Source organism: Alnus glutinosa, chromosome 13 (genome assembly GCF_958979055.1).
Source record: "Alnus glutinosa chromosome 13, dhAlnGlut1.1, whole genome shotgun sequence".
NCBI lineage: Eukaryota > Viridiplantae > Streptophyta > Magnoliopsida > Fagales > Betulaceae > Alnus > Alnus glutinosa.
This window is the reverse complement of record NC_084898.1, coordinates 7802411-7825609: the sequence shown is the minus strand read 5'-3', so window position 1 is coordinate 7825609 and position 23199 is coordinate 7802411. Positions and strand designations below refer to the sequence as shown.

General features: G+C 36.7%; 1 protein-coding gene across 1 annotated transcript; it reads right to left on the bottom strand.

Moving 5' to 3' along the window:
- Window positions 1–9921: 9921 nt before the first annotated feature.
- LOC133854618 (uncharacterized) lies at window positions 9922–12504 on the bottom strand. The gene is made up of 2 exons (XM_062290855.1): window positions 12214–12504; window positions 9922–11992 (listed from the first exon to the last, which is right to left on the bottom strand). The coding sequence occupies exon 2, from the start codon at window positions 11598–11600 to the stop codon at window positions 10002–10004; it is 1599 nt and encodes a 532-aa protein (XP_062146839.1). The 5' UTR covers window positions 11601–11992; window positions 12214–12504; the 3' UTR covers window positions 9922–10001.
- Window positions 12505–23199: the final 10695 nt, after the last annotated feature.

Sequence of the window (23199 nt, the reverse complement as noted above, 5' to 3'; positions counted from 1 at the left end):
AGACAGTGAAAGAGCTTGACATAGAGCATAGAGGGCTTTATCATTGGCAAGTTGAGCTTTCTTTTTAGTAACAAGCTCAATATTTGTATCCTCTAGCTGAGTCCAACTAGTTTCAACAGTTTTCCAACAATCAATGGATTTTAAAAAGAAATGCATACAAACTTTCCAATGGCTATAGTTCATGCCATCAAAGGCAAGAACAATCATAAGATTTTGAGACATGGCAAGATAAAATAGAAGTCAAACGGATAAACATTCAAGAAATAAATCTAAACAGAGTGTACCAAGCTCTGATACCAATTGAAAAATAGATGATTTCTAATTTAGTCGTGTGTGTGTGCACAATGTGTAACAAAATAATGTAAATGCAAAATTTAAATGACACAATTATTTTGTTAACGAAGTGGAAACTCAGAAAAACCACCTCGGGGCAGCCAAAACAAGGAAATCCACTATCAGAAGACAAAGCTAGTACATAGACAGTAACACTTATATACCCGATGCAGCGATCATATCTAGTACTCTGACACGTAACCCAACGTGAACGTCTCCCAACCAAGTCTCCTACTTGAAGGGGTCTTCTATTGATTCATTTACCTTAGGACTCCTCCCTAAGATAGACTTCAATTTACGAGCACAGCAATAGCACACAACAGCAACGGCTTGATAGCAAGCGGATCAACACAATATCTTCTGAAATATACTCTCTAAGCTCTAAAGAATTCAATATTGAATTATGTGAATAATACATGCCTACATGCCTCTATTTATAGGTTATAGAAGACTTAAATCGACTCTAATTCAATTTTCTCTAGGATGCGTTTGAACACAAGCTGAAGCTGTCCGGACGGACAGCTGTGCAACAGGCTTTCCAAAAAGTGCTGAAAATCTTTCTTGAGTAAGGTCGCGTCCGAACAGTGTTGCCCTAGAGTCCGGACGGTTGCACTTCTGCTGCACGCAATTCTCATAATAAGGACCAGCGTCCGGAAGGTGTTGTTCTGATGTTCGGACGATTGCAATTCTTCTCCACGTCTTGCCTGATCAAGGATAGCATCCGGACGGTGTAGACCTAATGTCTGGACGGTTGCAGCTGTCTTCCCATACTTATGTCTTCGAAGGAAATCCTTTTACTTGTCGAACATTGACTGGTGTCTGGACGGTATTACCACGTCGTTCGGACGGATGCACTTGAAATCTGAATCCTTCTCGAACTCTGAAGAGTGTCCGGATGTGTTGCTGAGATGTCCGAATGAAAGTAAGATTGAACAATAGACACTGATGGGCCGTCCGGACGAAATCTTGGGATATAACTTTTTTGACTTGGAATCTGCACAAAATCTTCTTTGAACTTCTTGAAGAACATTTCTGAAATGAAGATTCTGAAATAAACGGTATCCCTGATAAAATGACAACATTACATTAAAGTGATTTTGTCAAACAAAATGCAGCCAATCACAAACTAACAGTCTGCACGTAATTTCCTTATCAAGAATCGCATAAGGACGGTATTGCCCTAGTGTCCAAACAGTTGCAAATTGTTTGCACGTAATTTCCTTATCAAGGACCGCGTCCGGACGGTGTTGCCCTATCGTCCGGACGGATGCAAGCTGTCTTCCTATACGTGTCTAAAAAGGAAATCCAAATACTTCTCAAACTATGAAGAGCGTCCGGACATGTTGCCATGACGTCCATTGGATGCAACCTGGAGCTGTTCAGAAGCTTCTCGACACTGATGGGCATCCGGACGCATCATTGGATAGTTCGAACAGAAACAAAGGATCCGACTTCTGTTGAGTTGGAATCTACACAGAATCTTCCTAGAACATTGAAATAGCCTTCTTTGAAGCTTGTGAAACTGAAACTTGTCATAATAAGGCTTTTTCCGTTTTAGAGAAATAAACTCTAAATACTTTGAAGATTCTAAAATATACGGCATCCCTGTTTACATAATAGTAATTTTGTCAATAGAATCAAGCCAACAAAACTAACAAACTCCCTCTTTGGCCATTCTGGGACAAAAATCACTTGACCGGCTTTAAAAATACATTTCCGATCCAAAAATAAAAATACTCCCCCCTTTTTGTCTCAAAATGACAAAGGGTAAACAGAGTATAAAAAACCACAGTTATAAAATATTCTCCCTTGATATTTCAAAAAGACAATGGTAAACATAGTATATAAAATCCACAGACAAAAAGTTCTAAAATCCAAAAATAATAGGGATAATATAGAAGTGTTTGCAAGGTTCCCAAATAATCAAAAGTTTGTAAAACAACTGATAGAGGAAGGAACACATCCTCCATGTACCAAATCCTGCTAATCCACTGGAAGCAAGTGACGGAGAGAAAGCCGTACAATAAGTTGGATTTGTGCTACTTCATCTTCTAGCTCTTGAAGCCGGGTATGCAAAGACTGAACACCTTCAGTCACTTGAGTTTGCAAAGCCTGAAACTGATTATCCGCAGATTGAAATCCTCTAGTCAACTGGTCTGCAAGATAAATAAGAAAATTCACCACAGAATCTCTAACTGGTGCAAATCTGAAGAAAGATGCTACGGAAGGCTCTGCATGAGCTGGGGGAAAATGCTTATCTAAATCCTAAGACCCTTGAAATTTGAGCATATGTTTCAACAACAGTCTGTTTTTCAAAGGATCCATCTGTCGGACGTTGTGCTAGGAGTAGGGGTGTGCAAAACCCGCAATTCCCGCCCCGCCCCACAGCACCTGCCTCGCAGAGGATCGGGTTTTCAGATTTTTTTGCGGGTTAGGGTCTTAATTTGAGAAATTTATGCGGGGCGAGGCGGGTTGCGGGTTTAGCCTTTTAAAAAAATGCGGGTCCCCGCCCCGCCCCGCCCCGCACCGCACAAAGAAGAAAAAAAGAAAAAAAAAAAAAAGAAAAAATCATGTTTCTTAGAATTTTATCTATAATTAATAGGGTTTTTAGTTTAGTTTACAATGCTAATTCCATGGAAAATATTCTTGTATGGAAATAGGAACGATTGAAAGATATGTGTCAACATGTCGAAGGACTAAATTTAAGGAGCTTTGAAATTATAATTTTTTCCTTTAATGAAACAGAGTTGATTTCCTAAAAATTTGACTTTGCATTCATAAGATTCTGTGAAAAATTAATATGAATTTAATTTTTTTATTAAAAAAACTAGTATTTTTTTGAATTTTTATTTTTTACAAAATAAAATCAAAATTACATAAATGCCACTCAAAATACCATACCCGCCCCGCCCCGCAATCCCCGTCTCGCGCGAACCCGCCCCGCACGGTTAGTCTTTATCAAGTGCGGTTTGCGGGTTGGAAATTTCTAACCCGCAAAGGTGCGGGGCGGGGCCAAAAAAGGCAGAAACCCGCACCTTCCCGCCCCATGCACACCCCTAGCTAGGAGCCGCTGACTGACATATTCCTGAAAAGATTTAAACATAAATATTTTCAAAAATACCACCACCAAGAAGGTTAGATCTTGTTAGTTCCGAAAACAATGTGGTATTATGACAGTTGTTAATTAGATGCCAGAAATACATAAGCAAATAGCAATCCAAATGACCTAAGCCAACACAGACGAAATAGGATTTTCATACACAATATCTCAAGTAAATATTCCAATCAACAAATATTCCAATATTCTAAAAAATACAAAAACTTAAAAGAACAAAGGAAGATACAGAGAAGATCATGGAATGAGAAGATATATGCAAAGAATGCCAAAATCTCAGGAGAAATCCGCAAGAAAAACACACAACATATCATGATATATCAATAAAAATACAGTGGAGTGCAGCTAGCTGAGAAAGTAAGCGGCAAAAAAATACTTGTAAGGATCTCGTCCGGACAGTCCACTGTCAGTTTAGCAATCGGTAGGACCGCTTGTGTTCGGACTGTAAGCCATGTCTGTCCGGACGCTTCACATTGAAAAGCTGAAAATCAGAGAAAAATTTTCAGGAAAAAAAATAATTTTTCCCTAAAGATAGCTTCATAACATGCATGTATAAATAACTAATAAGACAGTCAAATAGTAATTCAAAAATATGCAAACATATAATTGAGAGTTATAATTGTGTGTGTGTGTGTGTGTGAAGTCAAACTTTATCTTACTAGGGCCTAACTACCCTCATCTGATACACTCCCCTTAAGATGCAACACTTTTCTTTTACTTAGTCATTTAGTGACTGTCTATTTTCGCAATAATTTGGTCATTGATTATTTCTATAGGGACAAGTTTAAGAATAGATTTATAACACAATAAGCAGTAGATCTTTTTAATTATCCATAAATACTAAAATTTAAATGTTTTTTATTAATTGGTGTTGCGACCTAGAAAGAATGCCATAATTTATGGGTTCTAGCAAAAAAAAAAAATCTATCATCAGAATTTTCAAAAGCTAAAAATCAAAGAGTAAAAAAAATGTACCTTAGAGGAGCTTTGGATAGTGCATAATTCATTGCATGAGAAAAATAACTATCTAGCATTAAGATGCAACAAGAAAACTTAGCAGATATCAGACATAAACTTTCAATCATATATAAGCATATTCAATCAATGCACAATCAACTGAGATATCAGGCAAAAATACATACAATATCTGAAAAACTATCAAAAGAAAAAATAAAATCCTACATCTTCTCCCCATTTTTTTTTTTTTTTTTAATGTTGAAAAAAAATAAGACAACAAAAACATGCTTATGGAGACAAGAAATAATATCTAGTCCTAGCATGTAAGGTAAGAGCAAACCTGACCGCAGGGAGAGAGGTTTGGAATTACCAAGATAGAAAAGCAGCTGTCCAAGGTTTTTTTTTGTCATTTCCAAAAAGTGTTTGCAGAAGTTTCTCAAGACAAACAAGAGAAAATATGGAGATAGAAAAAAATGGTTCCTCAAACAGAATGCAAGGCATGAATAAGATATGGCATAATAAATAATGCAATGAAAACATACATGACATGTATTAGGATTTAGGAATCAAAATCCTAGACATGGTGAGACTGCACCTCTACTAGGTGAGTCAACTCCCCCTCAAGTGGTGAATGGTCTCATCCTTTCTGACCCATACCTGCCTTACCCGTGGTGGTTGTTGATAGGCTTTCATCTGGTTGTCCATCCATCTCAGCAAGTTCTGCATCAAACTAGGCAACCCCTCATAAGATTGGTCGCTTTTGGGCTTCTACGGCTTCTTCTTGTAATGCCTTGATTTGTTCTTCCTAGGTTTGACATTCTGATTGGCAGGAACAAACTACTGTTGTTGCCGCTGATGCTGAGGAGCCTGATGCTTCTTTGGAGGTTAGTGCCAGGTGTAGCTTTCCTTGGTGACTCCTTCTTGACCTTCAATTTCTGAGCATGGAGGAGTCGACACTTGGCTCGGATGTGACCACTTAAGCCACAGTGGTGGCATCTAGGAGGCTCTCTCTTGGTAGGAGGCATCTAAGTGGGCTCTGCCATAGTTGGAACATCTCCACCAATGACGGCTTTTCCCTTATCCATGCAAGCAGGTGGAGGCTCAGGGACTGTGGGCTTGACAAAAATAGTCTTGGAAATAGTTAGAAGTAGAGGCTACATACCCGAGTCCTGTTTTGTTTGTTGGGCTTTTCGGGGCTGATAGCATATAGGTCAGCTTCTCATCAGTCAGCCTCTCTACCTGTAACTACGCTTCCAACAGATTTTCTTCAAGATTAGTGATCTTCATCAACATCGTGCTTCTTTTTGTCCTCAAACTGTTTAGTTCCTGCACGTGCTGTTGGCGCGTCTCCCTCAACTTCAAAAACTTCACATAGAGGATTTTGTAGGCCTCTATAATTTCTTTCCTATCTTCATCGTTGCTCTTTGAGTAGTAGAACGACCCCTTAGATTCTTCATGAGGTGCTAATAGGCCAGAAACTTCTGATCCTTATCTGAGGTCTCCTCTTCTTTAGATTTGTTGAGAGTAACGTTGTAAGCCTTTCCCTCAGCCTGGTTGAGATTTCCGCAATCAGCCTTCACGTGACCAAAGCCGGAGCACTCAAAACATCTAGGACCTCTAGGATCCTTCTTCTCATCTTCTTCTGGCTCAGCTTCTCTGGGAGTTTCCCTCAGTCTTTCAGTGAACTTCTTGAATTTATCATTCTTCATCAATCTACCGACATTTTCGGCGAGTATGGCGATTGCATCTTCTTCTTCATTGTCTAAGTCTTCATTAGAGGAGGCTCTACTTTTTTTCTTAGCCGCCTTAAGGGCAATTGCCTTTGCCTTTCTGACTAGAGGCAGGGAATACTCATAGGTTTAAAGAGATCACACCAACTCTTCAATCTTCATCGATTCCAAGTCCTTGCTTTCTTCAATAGTTGTTACTTTAATCCTGAAACGCTCTGGCAAAGACCTTAGAATCTTTTTGATGAGTTTTACATCAGAAACCCTTTTCCCGAGACTCACCATCGAGTTTCTCAGGTCGTTGATCTTGGTGTAAAACTCATCGAATGTCTCATCCTCAAGCATCTTAATTTCTTCAAATCTAGAAATCAACATCTGGAGCTTAACAGATTTAACTAGTTTGGTGACCTCATATGTTGTTTCTAAGATTTGCCATACTTCTTGAGTGGATTCACAATTCTAAATTCTTGAGAATTTAGATGGTGAAAGCGCTTGACATAAAGCATGGAGGGTTTTATTATTAGAAAGCCGTGCGCTGTTTTGAACAACAAATAACTCAGTAGTTGTAGCCTCTGGTTTAGTCCAACCAGTTTCTACAATTTGCCAAACATTAATAGATTTTAAAAAGAAGCGCATACGAGATTTTCAATAGCCATAGTTCGTGCCATCAAAGGCAGGAATGAAATTAAGAGATTGAGACATCATAAAAATAATTAGAAGTCAAAAGATCACACCCAAGAATTTAGTCTTAAACAGAGTGTACCAAGCTCTGATACCAATTGAAAAATAATAAAGACTTCTAATTTAACCGTGTGCGTGTGAACGTGTAACAAAATATCATAAGTGCGGATTTTAAATGAGACAGATATTTTGTTAACAAAGTGGAAACTCAATTAAGAGAAAAATCACTCCGGGGCAGCCAAACCCATGAATTCCACTATTCAAAAGACAAAGCTAGTAACAAAACAGTAACACTCACATACCCCTATGCAGCAATCGTATCTTGCACTCTATCATGTAACCCAACGTGAACGCCTCCCAACTAAGTCGCCTACTTGAAGGGGCCTTCATTGGATTCTTTTACCTTAAGGCTCCTCCCTAAAATAGACTTCACACGAATAAAGTAACAGCACACTGGCAACATCTAGACAGCTAGCAGATCTTCATAATATTTTCCTAAACACCCTCTCTAAGCAATAGAGAATTCAATACCGAATTCTGTAAATATTACATACCTAGAGGCCTCTATTTATAAGCTTAGAAGACCTAAAACAAATCTGTCTCTAATTTCTCTAGATCGCGTCCGGACGATCAACTGTGCAATCGCCTTTCCATAACGCGCTTCATGCGTTTCCATATTAAGGCCACATCCGAACGGTTTTGCCCTAGAGTCCGGACGGTTACAAATTGTATGCACGTAATTTCCTTATAAAGGACCGCGTCTGGAAGGTGTTGCCCTAGAGTCCAGACAGTTGCACATTGTCTGCACATAATCTCCTTATCAAGGACAGCATCCAGATGGTGTTGTCCCGTCGTCTAGACGGATGCAGGTTGTCTTCCCATACGTGTTTGAAAAGGAAATCTAAATACTTCTCGAACTCTGAAGAGCGTCCAGACCTGTTGCCATGATGTCTGGACGGATCCAACCTGAAGCTATTCAAAAGCTTCTTGACACTGATGGGCGTCTGGACGCATCACTGGACCGTCCAGACGAAAACAAATGATCCAACTTCTACTGAGTTGGAATCTGCACAGAATCTTCCTGGAACTCTGAAATAGCCTTCTTTGAAGCTTGTGACACTGAAACTTGTCATAATAAGGTTTTTTTCTGTTTTAGAGAAATAAACTCTAAATACTTTGAAGATTCTGAAATATACGACATCCATGTTTCAATAATAGTGATTTTATCAACAGAATGAAGCCAACAAAACTAACACTTATAAAATAGAGGTCCAAACAACTTGTTCAATTGCAAAGGGACGACATAGTACCGGATTTGGGAAATATTACCCGGCTACAAGCAAATTTGTATTCTTTAATGGAATAGGAGGACCTGAAATGGCGACAGAGGACTAAGGAGAATTGGCTAGAGCATGGGGATAAAAATACTAAGTATGTCCATGCTTGTGCCAATCAGAGGCGGCGGGCCAGTCAAATTGACAGAATTATGGATGATTTCGGTACAATGTGCAAATCAAAAGAAGATATTTAACAGGCGATAATAAATTATTATAAAAATCATTCATATCTAAGGCACAAGGGGGAATGGAGGGTTGTCTTTTTGCCATGAATCGGTGAGTCACAAATGTTATGAATTCACAGTTGCTGAAGGAGTTCACAGTGGAGAAGATCAATGGAGATCCAAACCAAATGCAATTTTTAAAGGCTCCTGGTCCAAATGGGTATGCTGCTTATTTCTACCAGAATAATTGGGCCATTGTCGAGGAGGAGGTATGTTATGTTATACTCAGTTTCCTAAACTCAGGCCATTTAAATCAAGTGTTGAATTTCACTTATATTGCTCTCAGTCCCAAAGTCAAAAACTCCTCTAAAGTTATTGAATTCAAACCCATTTAGTCTGTGTAACGTGATTTATAAGATAATCTCAAAGGCGCTAACTAACATGCTGAAGGTTGTACTTCCCCATTTCCACTCTCAAAATGCTTTCATTTATAAACGCCTCATCACTGATAATACTCTGATTGCATATGAGACGCTTCACTTATGCAAACCAAAATGTGGGGGAATGAGGTTTCATGGCCTTGAAATTAGATATGAGCAAAGCCTACGATAGGGTGCAATGAGACTTTTTAAAGGAATTGATGAAGAGGATGGGTTTTGACCGCAGATTGGTTCGCTTTATTATGAATTATGTTTGAACTGTTAATTATGCTGTCATTGTAAATGTTGAACCAGTAATGTAATACCCATTAACATTAATTAGGGTTAAGTAAGCCTTAATTAATATTAATAAGGGGTTAGAGTTGGATAAAGAGGTTTTTTTTTTTTTTTTTTTTTTTGTCATAGCCGAAGATGGTTACCGAACGTTCAATATCACAGTACATCGAAATTTTGAATCCTCAGTCAACGAACATTCGACGAACTAGCGTATGTTACAATTCAAGCATCAACTTTGTATAAGAAGGTACACTGTACATTCGACCAGGGACCATTGAACGTTCAATCTGACCCAAAACGCTGGATAATACAATACACCGAATGTTCAATGTTCTATAGTATTGTGTAATAACTAGCTTATTCTTATTTTCAAACGACCCGACTATATAAATACCCACCCTTACGCCCCTTCGGCTCACTTTCACCCTCTTTTGCTCAGCTTATTGTTTGTGTGTATGTGTGATCTCTTGAAGAAGGAATGAGTCATTGTCATCTTAAGAGGGTAACCTTCTTATCCTTGTTCGTTTTTTGTAAAGATATCATGTTACTTGCTTACTATTTAGGCCTTATCTTTAGCTATTTATGCATCTTTGCTTAGGTTTTGACCTTAATATTAGCTTAGGATCGGATTAGTGTTTTGATAATGTTTGATGTAACAAGTTCTGCATGGAGATATTATTCAATTCTAGGACTCTGTTAAGAATCATTTCAAGACCTTAGGAATTGCATAAAAGTGGTTTGGTGGCTTTTAGGTTTGGAAATGAGATTCTGTTAGGAATCATCTTAAGAGGATAGGTAGGCTTTAGACATTTCTAGACTATTAAAACAGAATTCTTGGAGAATAAGAAGAGTCAGAAAACTACACAAAAGTCATAGGAGTTACAGTAATAATGAGAAGTTATGTGATATATAAATCATTTAAAGTGAGAGAGTTTGTAAAGTGTAGTGGAGAATTGCTAACATGTAGAGTCTTAATAAATATACTTGAGGGGTGCAAAACCTAATGAATTGTATGTAGCCCTTAAGTCATTTCTTAAGGGCTGCTTAGCAGAGCGAGAAACATCTCCCTGGACAATCACAGTATCTGGGCTCTCCTCCTCAGAGTAAGAAATGGAAGATGAAGTGAGGCCATGTCTTTGCTCAGATTCACTTGAGTTCAACCTCGAGTCTTCTGACTGCAAATAGTCTCTATTATCTTTCAAATCAAACTTATAACCAGAATTATCAAAATCATCAGAGCGGGAGTTGATGTTGCCAGCATTCGAACAACCATGAGAACTTGGAGGGCTTTCAATAAATACCTCTTCAGAACTGTCATCAGCCTCGGCAGATAATGGCTTGATTTCTTCAGGAACAGATATAATTAGCTTCTTATTCAAAATTTCAAGCAAGATTATAGTTGAACAGCCACCACATCGCAGTTTCTGCTGATTCTTCTCCATCATTTTAAGCTTTCTAGGCAGTTTCAGCAACTCAAAGCAATTATAGCAAGTTATGAATGGGGTACCACCTGCTATAGGATGGCAAGGCTGCATAGTCCCACGGGCTGCCACCACTCTTCTTGGACAAACCTGACCAAGACCATCGATGTCTGAGTCAAGGTCACCTGGCCATCTTGTGTACATCCGTGGATCCCGAGAGGTCAACTGAGGAGGATTGGCAACTTGAGGATTATAACATTGTGGCCCAAGATTGTCACGAAGGTAGAAATTGGAATTGATAGGATCCTTCTGAAGCCTTCTATTGCTAAACACAGTGGGTGGCACTCTTGGGGGAACTTGCCAATTCTGGTCGAGGCAGCGTAAACAAGAGCATGTGGGCTGATGATGAAAGGTTTCAGCTTGATATGAAGCGAAGGAATCTTGATTGAATTCCCTGTACCGACCTTGAAAGTATTCATGAGGTGGTCGTTGTGGATATTGACTGGATGGTTGATGGAGAGGCCTCCTTGTCATTTGTGACCGATAAGGATCCTCATATGCAGGAAACTCATTCATGACATGCCTTGGAGGAGGATAGAAGTTCGGCATATCCATGTTTTGGCGATTCATAAAAGGAATAGTTTCACGAGTATGATTGAAATAAGGGGGCCTAGGAACATGCTTATCCAGGCCAGAAGGCTGCATAGAAACATTATATATATCCCGGCCACCATAAGGATCAGGCGGAGTCCTATCAACAGGGACGGTTGGTTTATTTTCCACATCACAAGATCTGCTAAGTTGATCCTTCAACTCATCCAACTTCCTGAGGAGTTCAGCTCGATTCTGCTCTAAATGTTCAACTCTGTCAGTCCCATCCAGCTCATCACCATGCTTCATCCGCTCGCCATAGCCATAAAATGATTCTGGCTTGTAATTTGAGGGTCCCTCATCAGGATAAGCAAAAGTTGGATATCCCCTCTGATCAGCAGCTGTCCTGGAGTTTCTGTAAAATTCCCCAAACCCATCTCTTTCCACACCCCACTGCTCCATATTTGCCACCGATCTCAAGGACCCTGCCGAATTCCTTAACCGGGCCAAGTGTTCTCTAGTAATCAAATTAGCAAACTCAGACCTATTCATGTTCATATCATGATCATCTCCACCAACCCAAAAGTCATCCGGACGTTCGGACAGTCCCGTATATCTATCAAGAAACCCAATTTCATTCTCTGTGTCACTGTGTTCAAGCCTTAAACCCTTAACCTCTTCCCTAACATTTCTATCATTATTTATCAAAGCCTCTTTATTCTTTGCTTTTGATAAAGAATTACCAATCGAATTAACTATTTGTTCTTCAAATACTCCCTCTTTCCTCCTGTTCACTTCAATGCCATCGCTCTCCGTCTCAGTCTCAGAAGAACTACCTAAACTACCACCCCCTTTCTCTGAAAAACTCTCCAATATATCAGAACCGCTTCCACCCCTCGTCTCATCAGATTTCTCCAAAACTCCAGCATTCCCCAGCGCTTTCTTCTTCGCTGTACCATTAAAATAACAATTCAACCTTCCAAAATCACCAAAACAATCTTATAATTGCTTTTGCAATCGTAAAAAAGTAAAAAGAAACACCACAAAGAAGGAAACTTCAACATGTCTGTTTTAAATTCCCAACCCTTTTTTTTTCTAACTGTGATTTTCTCAGCAACCAAACAGAAACCCTCAGACAAAGAAAAGAGAAAGAGAAGAAAAGAAAGCGTACCTCGGTGAACAGCACCACAACCACCACACTTGTAAACAGAGAAGTCAGCGGGTTCTTGTAGTTTTCACACTTGGGGCAGCGAACCAACCGAACTTTGGACCCCTCAGCCATTAACTAAGCATCAGAATCGAAGACCCAGAACTAGAACACCAACCAAAGTCATCAAAACGCTCAAATAAGCCAACCAACCTCGAAACCATATTTTCACAAAGAAAATCTGCGAAATACCCAGATAAGTATACACAGAGAAACAGAGACAAAAAGTGAAATTACATGAACGACATTGTGTACAACTACTTTGTGCTTCGCGGGTGGCTTTCAAAACGGATCAAAACTTAAAAATAAAAAATAAAAAATAAAAGACGGATATATTAAATTGAAAATTTTTAAAGTTTAAGAGAATAATTACAGAAGTTGTGACAATTCAGTAAAATTAAGTGAAGTTTTTCCTTCAAAAAAAAAAGAAAATAAATAGTTGATTGGCAATATCACGCCATCAAGATAAGATAGTGATATAATAATAGAAATAAAAAAGAAAAAAGAAAAATAATTTCTAGGATTATTCTTCGTAGATATATACAAAAGTGGAATATAATTGGATTGAGTAGCATACTAGAAAAATTTAAATGTAAGAACACTCTCAGTCACTTCTCTTAGATTATCCTAAATTTAGGGAACCAAACTATTTTTGATTTTTTTATCCAAATACACTACACAATAGCTTTTTTTATCTTTTCATATACAATTAAAATATTATATGCTATCACCATTTTTACAAAATATCAACACAGTTCTCAATGAAAGGCAAGGAGATCAGAGATGAAAGTGAAATATTTTGTGTTAAAATAATAACTCAGGGTGCGTTTAGAATTACGATTTTGTAGACAAAAAGTATGATTTTAAACTAAATTGTACAAAAAAAAATCATTTTGGAATTACATTTTTAAAAAATTGCGGTTCACAGTCAAAGGGGTGCTTGTTTGACAGCACAAAATTTTAAAAGCTAACTTGCGATTTTAAATACCAAACTGCGATTCTGTCAAACGTTTAACTGCGTTTAAAATATCACTTTTTCAAATCCCACATTTTAAAATCATTATTTATAAATCCCACGTTTTAAAATCACAAACTTAATCGAAACTCTTAAAAAAAACTAAAATGCTATACTATGCATTCAATATTTAAAGTATAAATGAAGTATGTGCTACTTGTGGCTCTTGGTGACTTTTTAGAGCAGGAATTTGGTTAATATTTTAAGACTTAATTAAAAGAAGATGAGAATGAATCGTTATTTTTGTTGCAACCCTACCCATATAAAAAGTAAACAATAATAACCGGTAGGGATGGTCAACGCCATTGATGATTGGACGGTCTTCAATCGAAATCCAATTAAAGTTTCACAATTCTCAGCACCAATAGGAAAAAAGCTTTTAACTGATTTATAATTTTATACGAAAAAACCGTATTGGTTCGACGTCTTTTGACTTCCTCAAATAACACTTCAGAGTTAAGGCTGGGTCCTAATCTTTTCTTTTTCTTCTTCGAATCTTCTTCTTTTGCTTTCATATTTAAATGATGGCTTACATTTTGTTCTTATAGAGCATTGTTTCTCTATGTGACAGAAACAAATAAATCAAATTAAAAAGAAATGTCACGGGTACTCAAAATGTTATAGAGAGAAGCTTATCGAATGACATGGAACCGACATTGTCGAGCCACTAATATTAAAAAATAAATAAATAAAAAATAAAAAATTAGAAGACGTAGTCTTGCATGTTGACTGAAGGTATCAAATCAATCAAAATTGATGTGATTTAAATTTTTATCGGGATATGATTATCTATATATAAAGTCATCCCGGAGCTTCCACCCACCTTCTGTGTTATCTTTTATCTCATAAGGATGTGGACATGGACGGACCAAAGGGAGTGAATGAAGGGAACCTCTGCGACCTTCACTGCTAAGAAGTGGAAGGGGTGGTCGTACCTTCGCTTTACCCGTTAATATAACGTGGTTTAAGTGGCTTTTATTTTACTTTATAAAATAATTGACATATAAATTTACTTAAAATACACCAATTGATATGAAATGAGTGTGATAAATAGGTAACATTAATTTTATTTTATTTTTCTCTCTCTTTTATAGTAATGCTACATTTCAAACCTATTTATCACACATATGTCATACCAACAAACATGAGTGTGATCAATAGATGTGAAGAGTAACATTATTGTTTTATGAAAAATAATAATAATAATAATAATAATAATTTTTTCAACAGATTTAACTCGGTTGAGTTGGCTGGCCACGTGTAGTAAGTTGGCAGCTTTTATGTGACTTTGTGCACGCGTAGTCATGGTTGGCAAACCTTAAGAAGCTAATTGATTAAATTAAAAATTCATACATTAAATTGAAAATAAAAATAAAAGAAAAGGAGACTCCATGACAATTGTTGGAGGAGCGAGAAAAAAAAAAAAAAAAAGTTCAAGTTGGTGGTGAGGAGGAAGGGACAAATGTGGAATTATTATTGCGGTGGCTAGCATTAGTCTGTTGAGCTGGAACTGTCAAGGGCAGTGGTGGACCCAACCTTGTGAATATGGGGGGCCAAATTGAAAATAAATAAATAACTAAAATAATAATAATAAAATAAAATTGGGAGGCAAAACCAAAAAAAAAAAAAAAAAAAAATTAGGAGAAAATTTTGGAGCTTGGGGGAGGCCAGGGCCCCCTTGGCTCCTATGTAGGTCCGCCATTGGTTGAGGGCTTGGAAACCCTCGCACAATTCGGAATCATTTCCAAATAGTAAAGGATAAGAGACTCGTTTTGGTTTTTTGGATGGAGACCAAATTACGAACAAATAAAAAGGAAGGAATTTAAATGAAGCTTGGTTTTAATAAAATGTTTGTGGTGGATTATGTAGGGAGGAGTGACAGTTTGACCCTACTATCGAATAATGAGATAGATGTAAAAATTCAGAACTACAGTCATTGGCACATTAATGCTACAATCAAAACAAATGGCGCTACATCTGCTAGTGGTTGGAAACTTACGAGCACTGATAATAGCTTAAAAGTGCTTATTTTATCTATTAAAGTAAACATTATCATACCTTATTATGATTTAATTCTTGCATTTTATATTTAATTGTGGAATATTGTTTAATTATTAATCTTAAACTTAAATAATATATTAATCTAAGAGATTGTATTATGTAAGAATTACAAAAAAAAAAAAAAAAAAAAAAAAAAAAAAAAAGCCAAAAGGGGGGGCAAAAAAAAAAGGTTCATCCTATGCCCAAGATCGAGTCCAACGTATAATACAAGAAGATGTGAAACCAAACTCCTGAACCTAAGAATTAGAGAAATATTTTAATACTACTACATGACAAAACAAGGAAAAGAAAAATGAAGATTGAAATCTAGTCTATCACTAAGACTATTGGTAATACAAAACCAAGAAGAAAAATGTCTCTTTGGCCCTTATAAAAAGAAGAAGCATTGTTTTGTTTCAAGTGTAAAAGAGAGACCTAAAACAAATAGAAGACTGGGATTCCTATAGTTGTACGAATCCCAAAAGAAGAATGAATCTTATCTCTATAAGAGAAGACAAATTGCACAGGAAGAATAGAGGAATTTTCGGCAGTTTTTCTTTCTCTTCAACTCAGTGACAGAGTGGATTTTTAGAAGGCTTCTAGAGATTTTTTACTAGTTTTAGTTATTTGTTATTTTCAATTTTTTTTTTGGGTAATTACCTTTTTCTCCCATCAACTACCAGCCATTGTCAACATGCCCCCATGAACTGACACATCGACCAAAAGAGAGCATCCATCTACCAACTTTACACACTTTGCCCCCTTCCGTCAGTTTAATTCGTAAAAAGACATAAATGCCCTCAACTTTTTTAAACATATTAATTTTAATATTTTTTTTATTAATTACTGTTGGAGGGCATTTTGGTCTTTAAACCAAAATTAACGCCCAAAAATGGAATATTCCGTCCAAGTTAACGGAATTCCTTGACGGAATGGGGCAAAGTGTGTAAAGTTGGTAGTTGGATGCTCTCTTTTGGTCGAGGTGTCAGTTTATGGGGGCATGTTGACAATGGCTGGTAGTTGATGGGGGAAAAAGGTAATTACCCCATTTTTTTTCTCTTAGTTGTTTACGTTTGATGTTAGTTATGAGTGGCTAAATTTCTAGTTAAGACTAGAGGTGAAGCATAGTATTTTTATTATGTGTTCTTGAGACTATTTTATTTGTTATTCATAGATTAATAATTGAATGTTTGGGATGATTTTTATTTGAGAGTAATTTAATGAGACAAGTTTATTTTGATTCATTATGATTTTTGTTTATATCAGATACTTACTTTGTTTGATTTGTTATGATTCGAAAATATATTGAATGTTTAATTTATTGTAACATGTTTTTGAAATCAAATTCTCAACCAACCTATGTTCGATTTATTTTATATTTGATTTGTGTCGAATTGTGCTATCTTCCGATTAGGAGAATTGATTCTCTACCTAGTTGAGTTAAAAATATGTCTCAGAAATATGTAATATAATGCTAGGTGGATCTATGAAACCTTATTGTTTTCCATTATTTTTTTCTAATTCCATCTTTATTTAGTTAGTTTAATTAATTTAATTTTAATTTACCATCTCTCTATTACTCCACTTTTTAGTGGAGAAATCAATTCAATTTACTTTTCTGCACAATAATAGAAATTTTACTTAGTATCTATCATTCCCTGTGGATCGACATTGTACTTATCGAGATTTTATTACTTGCGAAAGCCTGCACTTAGGTTTGCACTCTTTTTGATGCAGCAGACACCCTAAAACAACTAAAAGATGAGGCATAGGGATTCCTAAGACAGTTGTCACAGTTTACTCCAGTTCCATGGATGTGTGTTGGGAATTTTAACAAAATTCTGGATCTCTCTGAGAAATCTGGGGCGTGTGGAAGCCTTTGGGGTCAAATGGAAGCTTTCAAAAAGACCTTGGAGGACTGTCAGCTTTGTAATCTTGGATTCTTTGGGCCAAAGTTCACATGGAGTAATGGCTGGAGTGGTCATTTTTTCACTCGTGTTCAGATCACTCGCCACTTCTATTGCTATTGAAGAAAGGTAAGGGAGATCAGAAAAAGAGGAGTTTTCATTTTGAAGCTAGTTGGGCAAGGAACACAGAATGTGCAGCTATTATTAAAAAATTATGGAGAGAAAAGGAGAAAAGAGATGACAAATGGGGAAATTTTCAGAGAAAGCTCACAATATGTCGACAAGACCTCTTGCAGTGTAATAAGTCCAATTCTAACGAGTTTCATATCCTTATAAAATAGAAGTCCAAACAACTTGTTGAATTGCAAAGGGACGACATAGTACCGGATTTGGGAAATATTACTCGGCTACAGGCAGATTTGTATTCTTTAATGGTACATGAGGACTTGAAATAGTGACAGAGGACTAATGAGAAGTGGCTGAAGCATGGGGATAAAAATACTAAGTATATCCATGCTTGTGGTAGGCTAGTCAAATTGACAAAATTATGGATGAGTTCGGCACAATGTGCGAGTCAAAAGAAGATATACAGCAGGCGATAATAAATTATTATAAAATATTATTCATATCTGAGGCACAAGGGGGAATTGAGGGTTGTCTTTCTGCCATGAATTGGCGAGTCACAAATGTTATGAATTCACAGTTGCTGAAGGAGTTCACAGTGGAGGAGATCAATGGAGATCTAAACCAAATGCAATCTTTAAAGGCTCCTGGTCAAGATGGGTGTGCCACTTGTTTCTACCAGAATAATTGGATCACTGTCGAGGAGGAGGTATGCAATGTTATACTCAGTTTCCTAAACTCAGGCCATTTACATCTAATGTTGAATTTCACTTATATTGCTTTCAGTCCCAAAGTCAAAAACCCATCTAATGCTAGTGAATTCAGACCCATTAGTCTGTGTAACATGATTTATAAGATAATCTTGAAGGTGCTAACTAACAGACTTCCCCATTTCCACTCTCAGAGTGCTTTCATTCATGGGCGCCTCATCACTGATAATATCCTGGCTGCATATAAGATGCTTCACTTATGCAAACCAAAATGTGGGGGAATGAGGTTTCATGGCCTTGAAATTAGATATGAGCAAAACCTACGATAGGGTGCAGTGGGACTTTCTAGAGGAATTGATGAGGAGGATGGGTTTTGGCTGCAAATGGGTTTGCTTTGTTATGAATTGTGTTTGAACTGTCAATTATGTTGTCATTGTAAATGTTGAACCAGTGATGTAATACCCCAAACATTAATTAAGGGGCTAGAGTTAGATAAATAGGTAATTTTTTATTTTCTGTAATGGCCGAACGTTCGGCCATGATTACCGAACATTCAATATCATAGTACACCGAAATTTTGAATCCTCAGTCAACGAACGTTCGACAACCTAATGTATGTTACTGTTCAAGCATTAGCTTTGTGTTAGAAGGTACACTACACATTCGACCAGGGACCACTGAACGTTCAATCTAACCCAAAATGCTGGATAATACAATACACCGAATGTTCTATGTTCTACAGTATTGTGTAATAACTAACTTATTCTTATTTTCATATGACCCAGCTATATAAATACCCACCTCTATGCCCCTTCAGCTTACTTTCACCCTCTTTTGCTCAACTTATTGGTTATGTGTGTGTGTGATCTCTTGAAGAAGGAATGAGTCATTGTCATCCTAAGAGGGTAACCTTCTCATCCTTGTTCGCTTTTGGTAGAGAAATCATGTTACTTGCTTACTGTTTAGGTCTTATCTTTAGCTACTTATGCATCTTTGCTTAGGTTTTGACCTTAATATTAGCTTAGGATCGGATAAGTGTTTTGATAATGTTTGATGTAACAAGTTCGGCATGGAGATGTTATTCAGGTCTAGGACTCTGTTAGGAATCATCCCAAGACCTTAGGAATTGCATAGAAGTGGTTTGGTGGCTTTTAGGTTCGGAAATGGGATTCTGCCCTAGCATCGAACGTTCGATCCTGAACTGATTGAATGTTTGATGTCGGGCCAAACTTTCAAATCTTCTGTCTGAACGTTCGACCAACAAGCAAAGAGCATATTTTAAGCTTTAAGGTTAAGATTTTGGCTTAAAACTAATATATGGTCTTTCTCAGATTTCGAGGAGCCTCAAGAGAACTTTATGGAAGCACCCTACGACTCAAGTGAATAAAAACTCACATGGATACTTGTTATTATTTTCCCCGCATAACATGATTATTTTGTGTACCGAAACATGCATGTTTACAGTTCACATAAAATATACTTTTGATTACTGTGAATTATATTTTTGTGAAAATAAGTGATTAATGACAAGAAAATGAAAATGATGAGTTTATGAAAAGCATGTATGTAAAAGATGATGAATATTAAATTGCATCATACGATACGGTACACCGGTATGTGTGGAATAACGTGTAACACCCCCAAACTTAATGATTTTACTTAACTTGAAGAGTTACTAGCAGTCCCTCCAGAACAATTAACGAGTAATTGCTTAGCAGAACTTAACATCTTATCAATGTGAAACAAAGTGGAAAACGGAAAACATAATATGAGAATCTAAGTGTAATTTAACATAACAATAGTATCATCGATTACAGACTCAGAGTCGTCCAATATCATACTAACCTAAACAACCAAACCTCATACTACGGGCCATTAACTTGGCGTCTTCATCCTAGTGAATTTCTCGGTTTGGACACTGGTAACCTGCTAAATCGTTAACACCGACGTGTTTAACGAGGGAGGAGAAACAAAATACTATGTAAGTTTAAGACTTAGTAAATAAGTTATTACAATACTAGTTATGTAATAAGCCTCAAGTATCTGTTTCATTTACAGAATCACAAATGTAAAATTTCCACAAAGATCACGTGTATTGCCCCCGTTAGTGTACCTATAAAAACAGTTTAATTTTGAATAGTTACTGAAGCATAGTTCCGGTAACAAACACTTGGTAAGTAATTGTGTTGTAAAATATTTGTGTATTGTATAGTAAGAAGTGATTGATGGGATATAAAATTTGAGAATGTTCTTTAGAAAAGTAAAAAAAAAAAAAAAATTGTTTTGTAGTGGGTTTTTTTATTTGAATAGTAATAAAATATGATTGATGTGATATAAAAAGTGTAAAAAAGTTAGAATGTTTTTTATTTGATATTTTTGGGAGAAGTGAAAAAAAAAAAGAGGGAGAGTTAGGAATGGTTTATCAAACAAGCCCTTGTATTTTGATGCAAGGAAAAATGCTATAATTATTAATGTCATAGTTTAATTCAACATAGTCTACCCAAAATATTAATCATTTTCAAGTAGGGTTGATACTCTCCCGAAGGACCTGAAATACAACACCGATGCCCCGGATATGTAAGCATATGGTCATATACTAGAAACCCAACCGAGTCCAACCTCAGGTGGCCCATGCTACTTGTAAAGCTGTAACTGTGACCCCAATTCAAGCATAGTGTGGCTTTCACAAAATAACCATTAGATCCAAGGCCCATCATATTATATCATAAATGTTTTACCATTAAAAATAAATAAATAAAATAAAATAAACCTATACCATGACCGTTATCCTACAAGAGATGGTGTACCATGTCATACGATGAAATTTAAGTATAGTTTATTTATTGTCATTCTAAAATAAATAGTACTCATCTTGAAACAGTTGAAAAATGTTATAGAAATTTAATATGCTTATAACATACCATTTAAGAAAGGTAAATCATGCTTAATCAACTGGAATATTGCATTTCAGGCTGATCATTTTTTAAAGTATTTACTTACCTCATTCACTCATCCATAAGCTCGGACATCTTGGATTTCTGCTACTGCAAAACATACCCTAAAATTAATGATACTTGTTTAACTAATACTAAAACACTAATTCAACATTTTTGGCATGCTTCAAACGTTCAGCCTTTAGAGTGATCGTTTGATTCACAGGTTACAAACGTTTGTTCAAGGGTTGGGGAACGTTCTACTGTACCATAATGCATGAAAACCTAAGGATACTCTACCTAAACATGATAACTCATAAACAAGGCTTCTAATAGCCTAAGAATAATACTTTGAAACATATTAATGTGACTGATTAAGAGTGAACTTATACTTTGTTTAGAAAACTTTTTCGTCCACAATAATATTTAAAGCTTACGTGCTTAAAATTTGTAAAAACATTAAAACTCATATGACCAAAATATCAATAGTATGAAAGATAAATTAGGTATCGAGGGTTACCTCTACGATGGTGAATTATCCTCAAAACTCCTTCCTCCCTCTCTAGATTTTCTCTCTCTTACACAAAAACAAGGTGAACATGGTTCATGGAGGGATTTTGTGAATGAAAAGCATAGAGAAGGGAAAATGGTTATTTATAGGGGAAAAATGTAGAGATAAGGATGAGCTGATTTGTCAATTGTCGAACGTTCGGTACACGAGGCTTGAACGTTCGTGTATGATTTAGGGTTCAACAAAAGTTTGTTGTTCGATTTTGATTGTTCGACATACGATCTAACACACACACCAAAGGCATGAGATGTACCTTTTGACACACAGTACACCACGTCATAAAACGTTCATAAAGGGAACTTTGATCGTTCGCTAAGGGATGAGAATGATGGTTTCGTCAACTAGGACAACCATCAATCGTTCGCGAAGGAATGAAGAATGTTCATTATAGGGTTTCATCAAACGTTCCAAGGAATAAGGAGAATGTGATAAGGGACTCAAAATAAATAAAAACACTATTGTATAAATTGTTTTGAGACGAATTATAGAGTTAATCTTTCTTATCTTGAATTTATAAAAACGTTGATTTTTATACGGGGCATCACATAACAGCCAATGGCTTACTATTATACAAGTTATTCTCTATAGTCAAAGGTTTTTTGTAATAGTTGACCTTGGATCCAATGATTCTTGTGATTGGCGCAACCATATTTGAGTGGTGGTCACTATAAAAGGAAATCATTAGCTGCGTGGGCCGCTCGAGGTTGGACTCAGTCGAGCCGTTAGTGATGATAACATGTGCATCATGTGACTTACACCTTAATTTCTGAGTTTACTTCATGATAACATGTGCATCATGTGTATTATTGTTCACTAAGTCGTGGACTTACACTTGTATCTTTTTCACCTATGAAACATGTGTTGTTTTATAGTTAGGTTTATAGATGCCGCCATCGAAACGCATGAGGGTCAGCTTGGAGGATGTGGTCCGTGTGATTTTTGCGGAGTTGGATCCGGTTTGCCTTAAGTCCATGTGTGATGTGGACGAGAAAACCCGGCATAGGATGATAAAGGTCATCCACTTGCTCTATCTTATTAAGACTTGGCCTTGACTCTTTGGTGATTATCTATGTTATGATGCTTTAGTATTGCTCTAGTTGTTGATGATGTGATTGTGGGTTTTAAATTGCAATCTTTATTGTTAAGTGAAAGTCTTCCGCTATAGACTATCTTCAAAGATGATAAATCCTTGTGGTCTTATTCTTCCTTGAATAAGATTGGGAGATAAACCATAGAGTTAACTACCACTTAATTAATTTCACCAGGGCGTTACAAGTAGGGAGTATCCCACCAACCAGAGATATTAGGCAACGAGACCATCTATCTCCTTACCTATTTATTTTATGTTCAGAGGCTATAAGCTATCTTCTCCAGCATGCAAAGAAGATAGGAAAATTAATTGGTATTCCTACTTGCAAAAAAGGACCCAAGCTTAATCACCTTTTTTTCGTTAATGATAGCTTGCTTTTTTGCAAGGCAAATTCTTTACGTTGGGGTAGGCTAACTAGGTTGTTGGAGATCTATGAAAAGGCTTCTATACAGAAATTGAACAAGGCAAAAACCTTCATCTTTTTTAGTAGGAACACAAGTCAGGTGGATCGAGATCGAATCCTCAAAATTTCTGGTATTCCAGCTACACAAAGATATGATA

Bases quoted from the DNA above. Each gene is read 5' to 3' on its own strand.
- LOC133854618 (XM_062290855.1), bottom strand. From the start codon at position 11,600: ATGAACATGAATAGGTCTGAGTTTGCTAATTTGATTACTAGAGAACAC.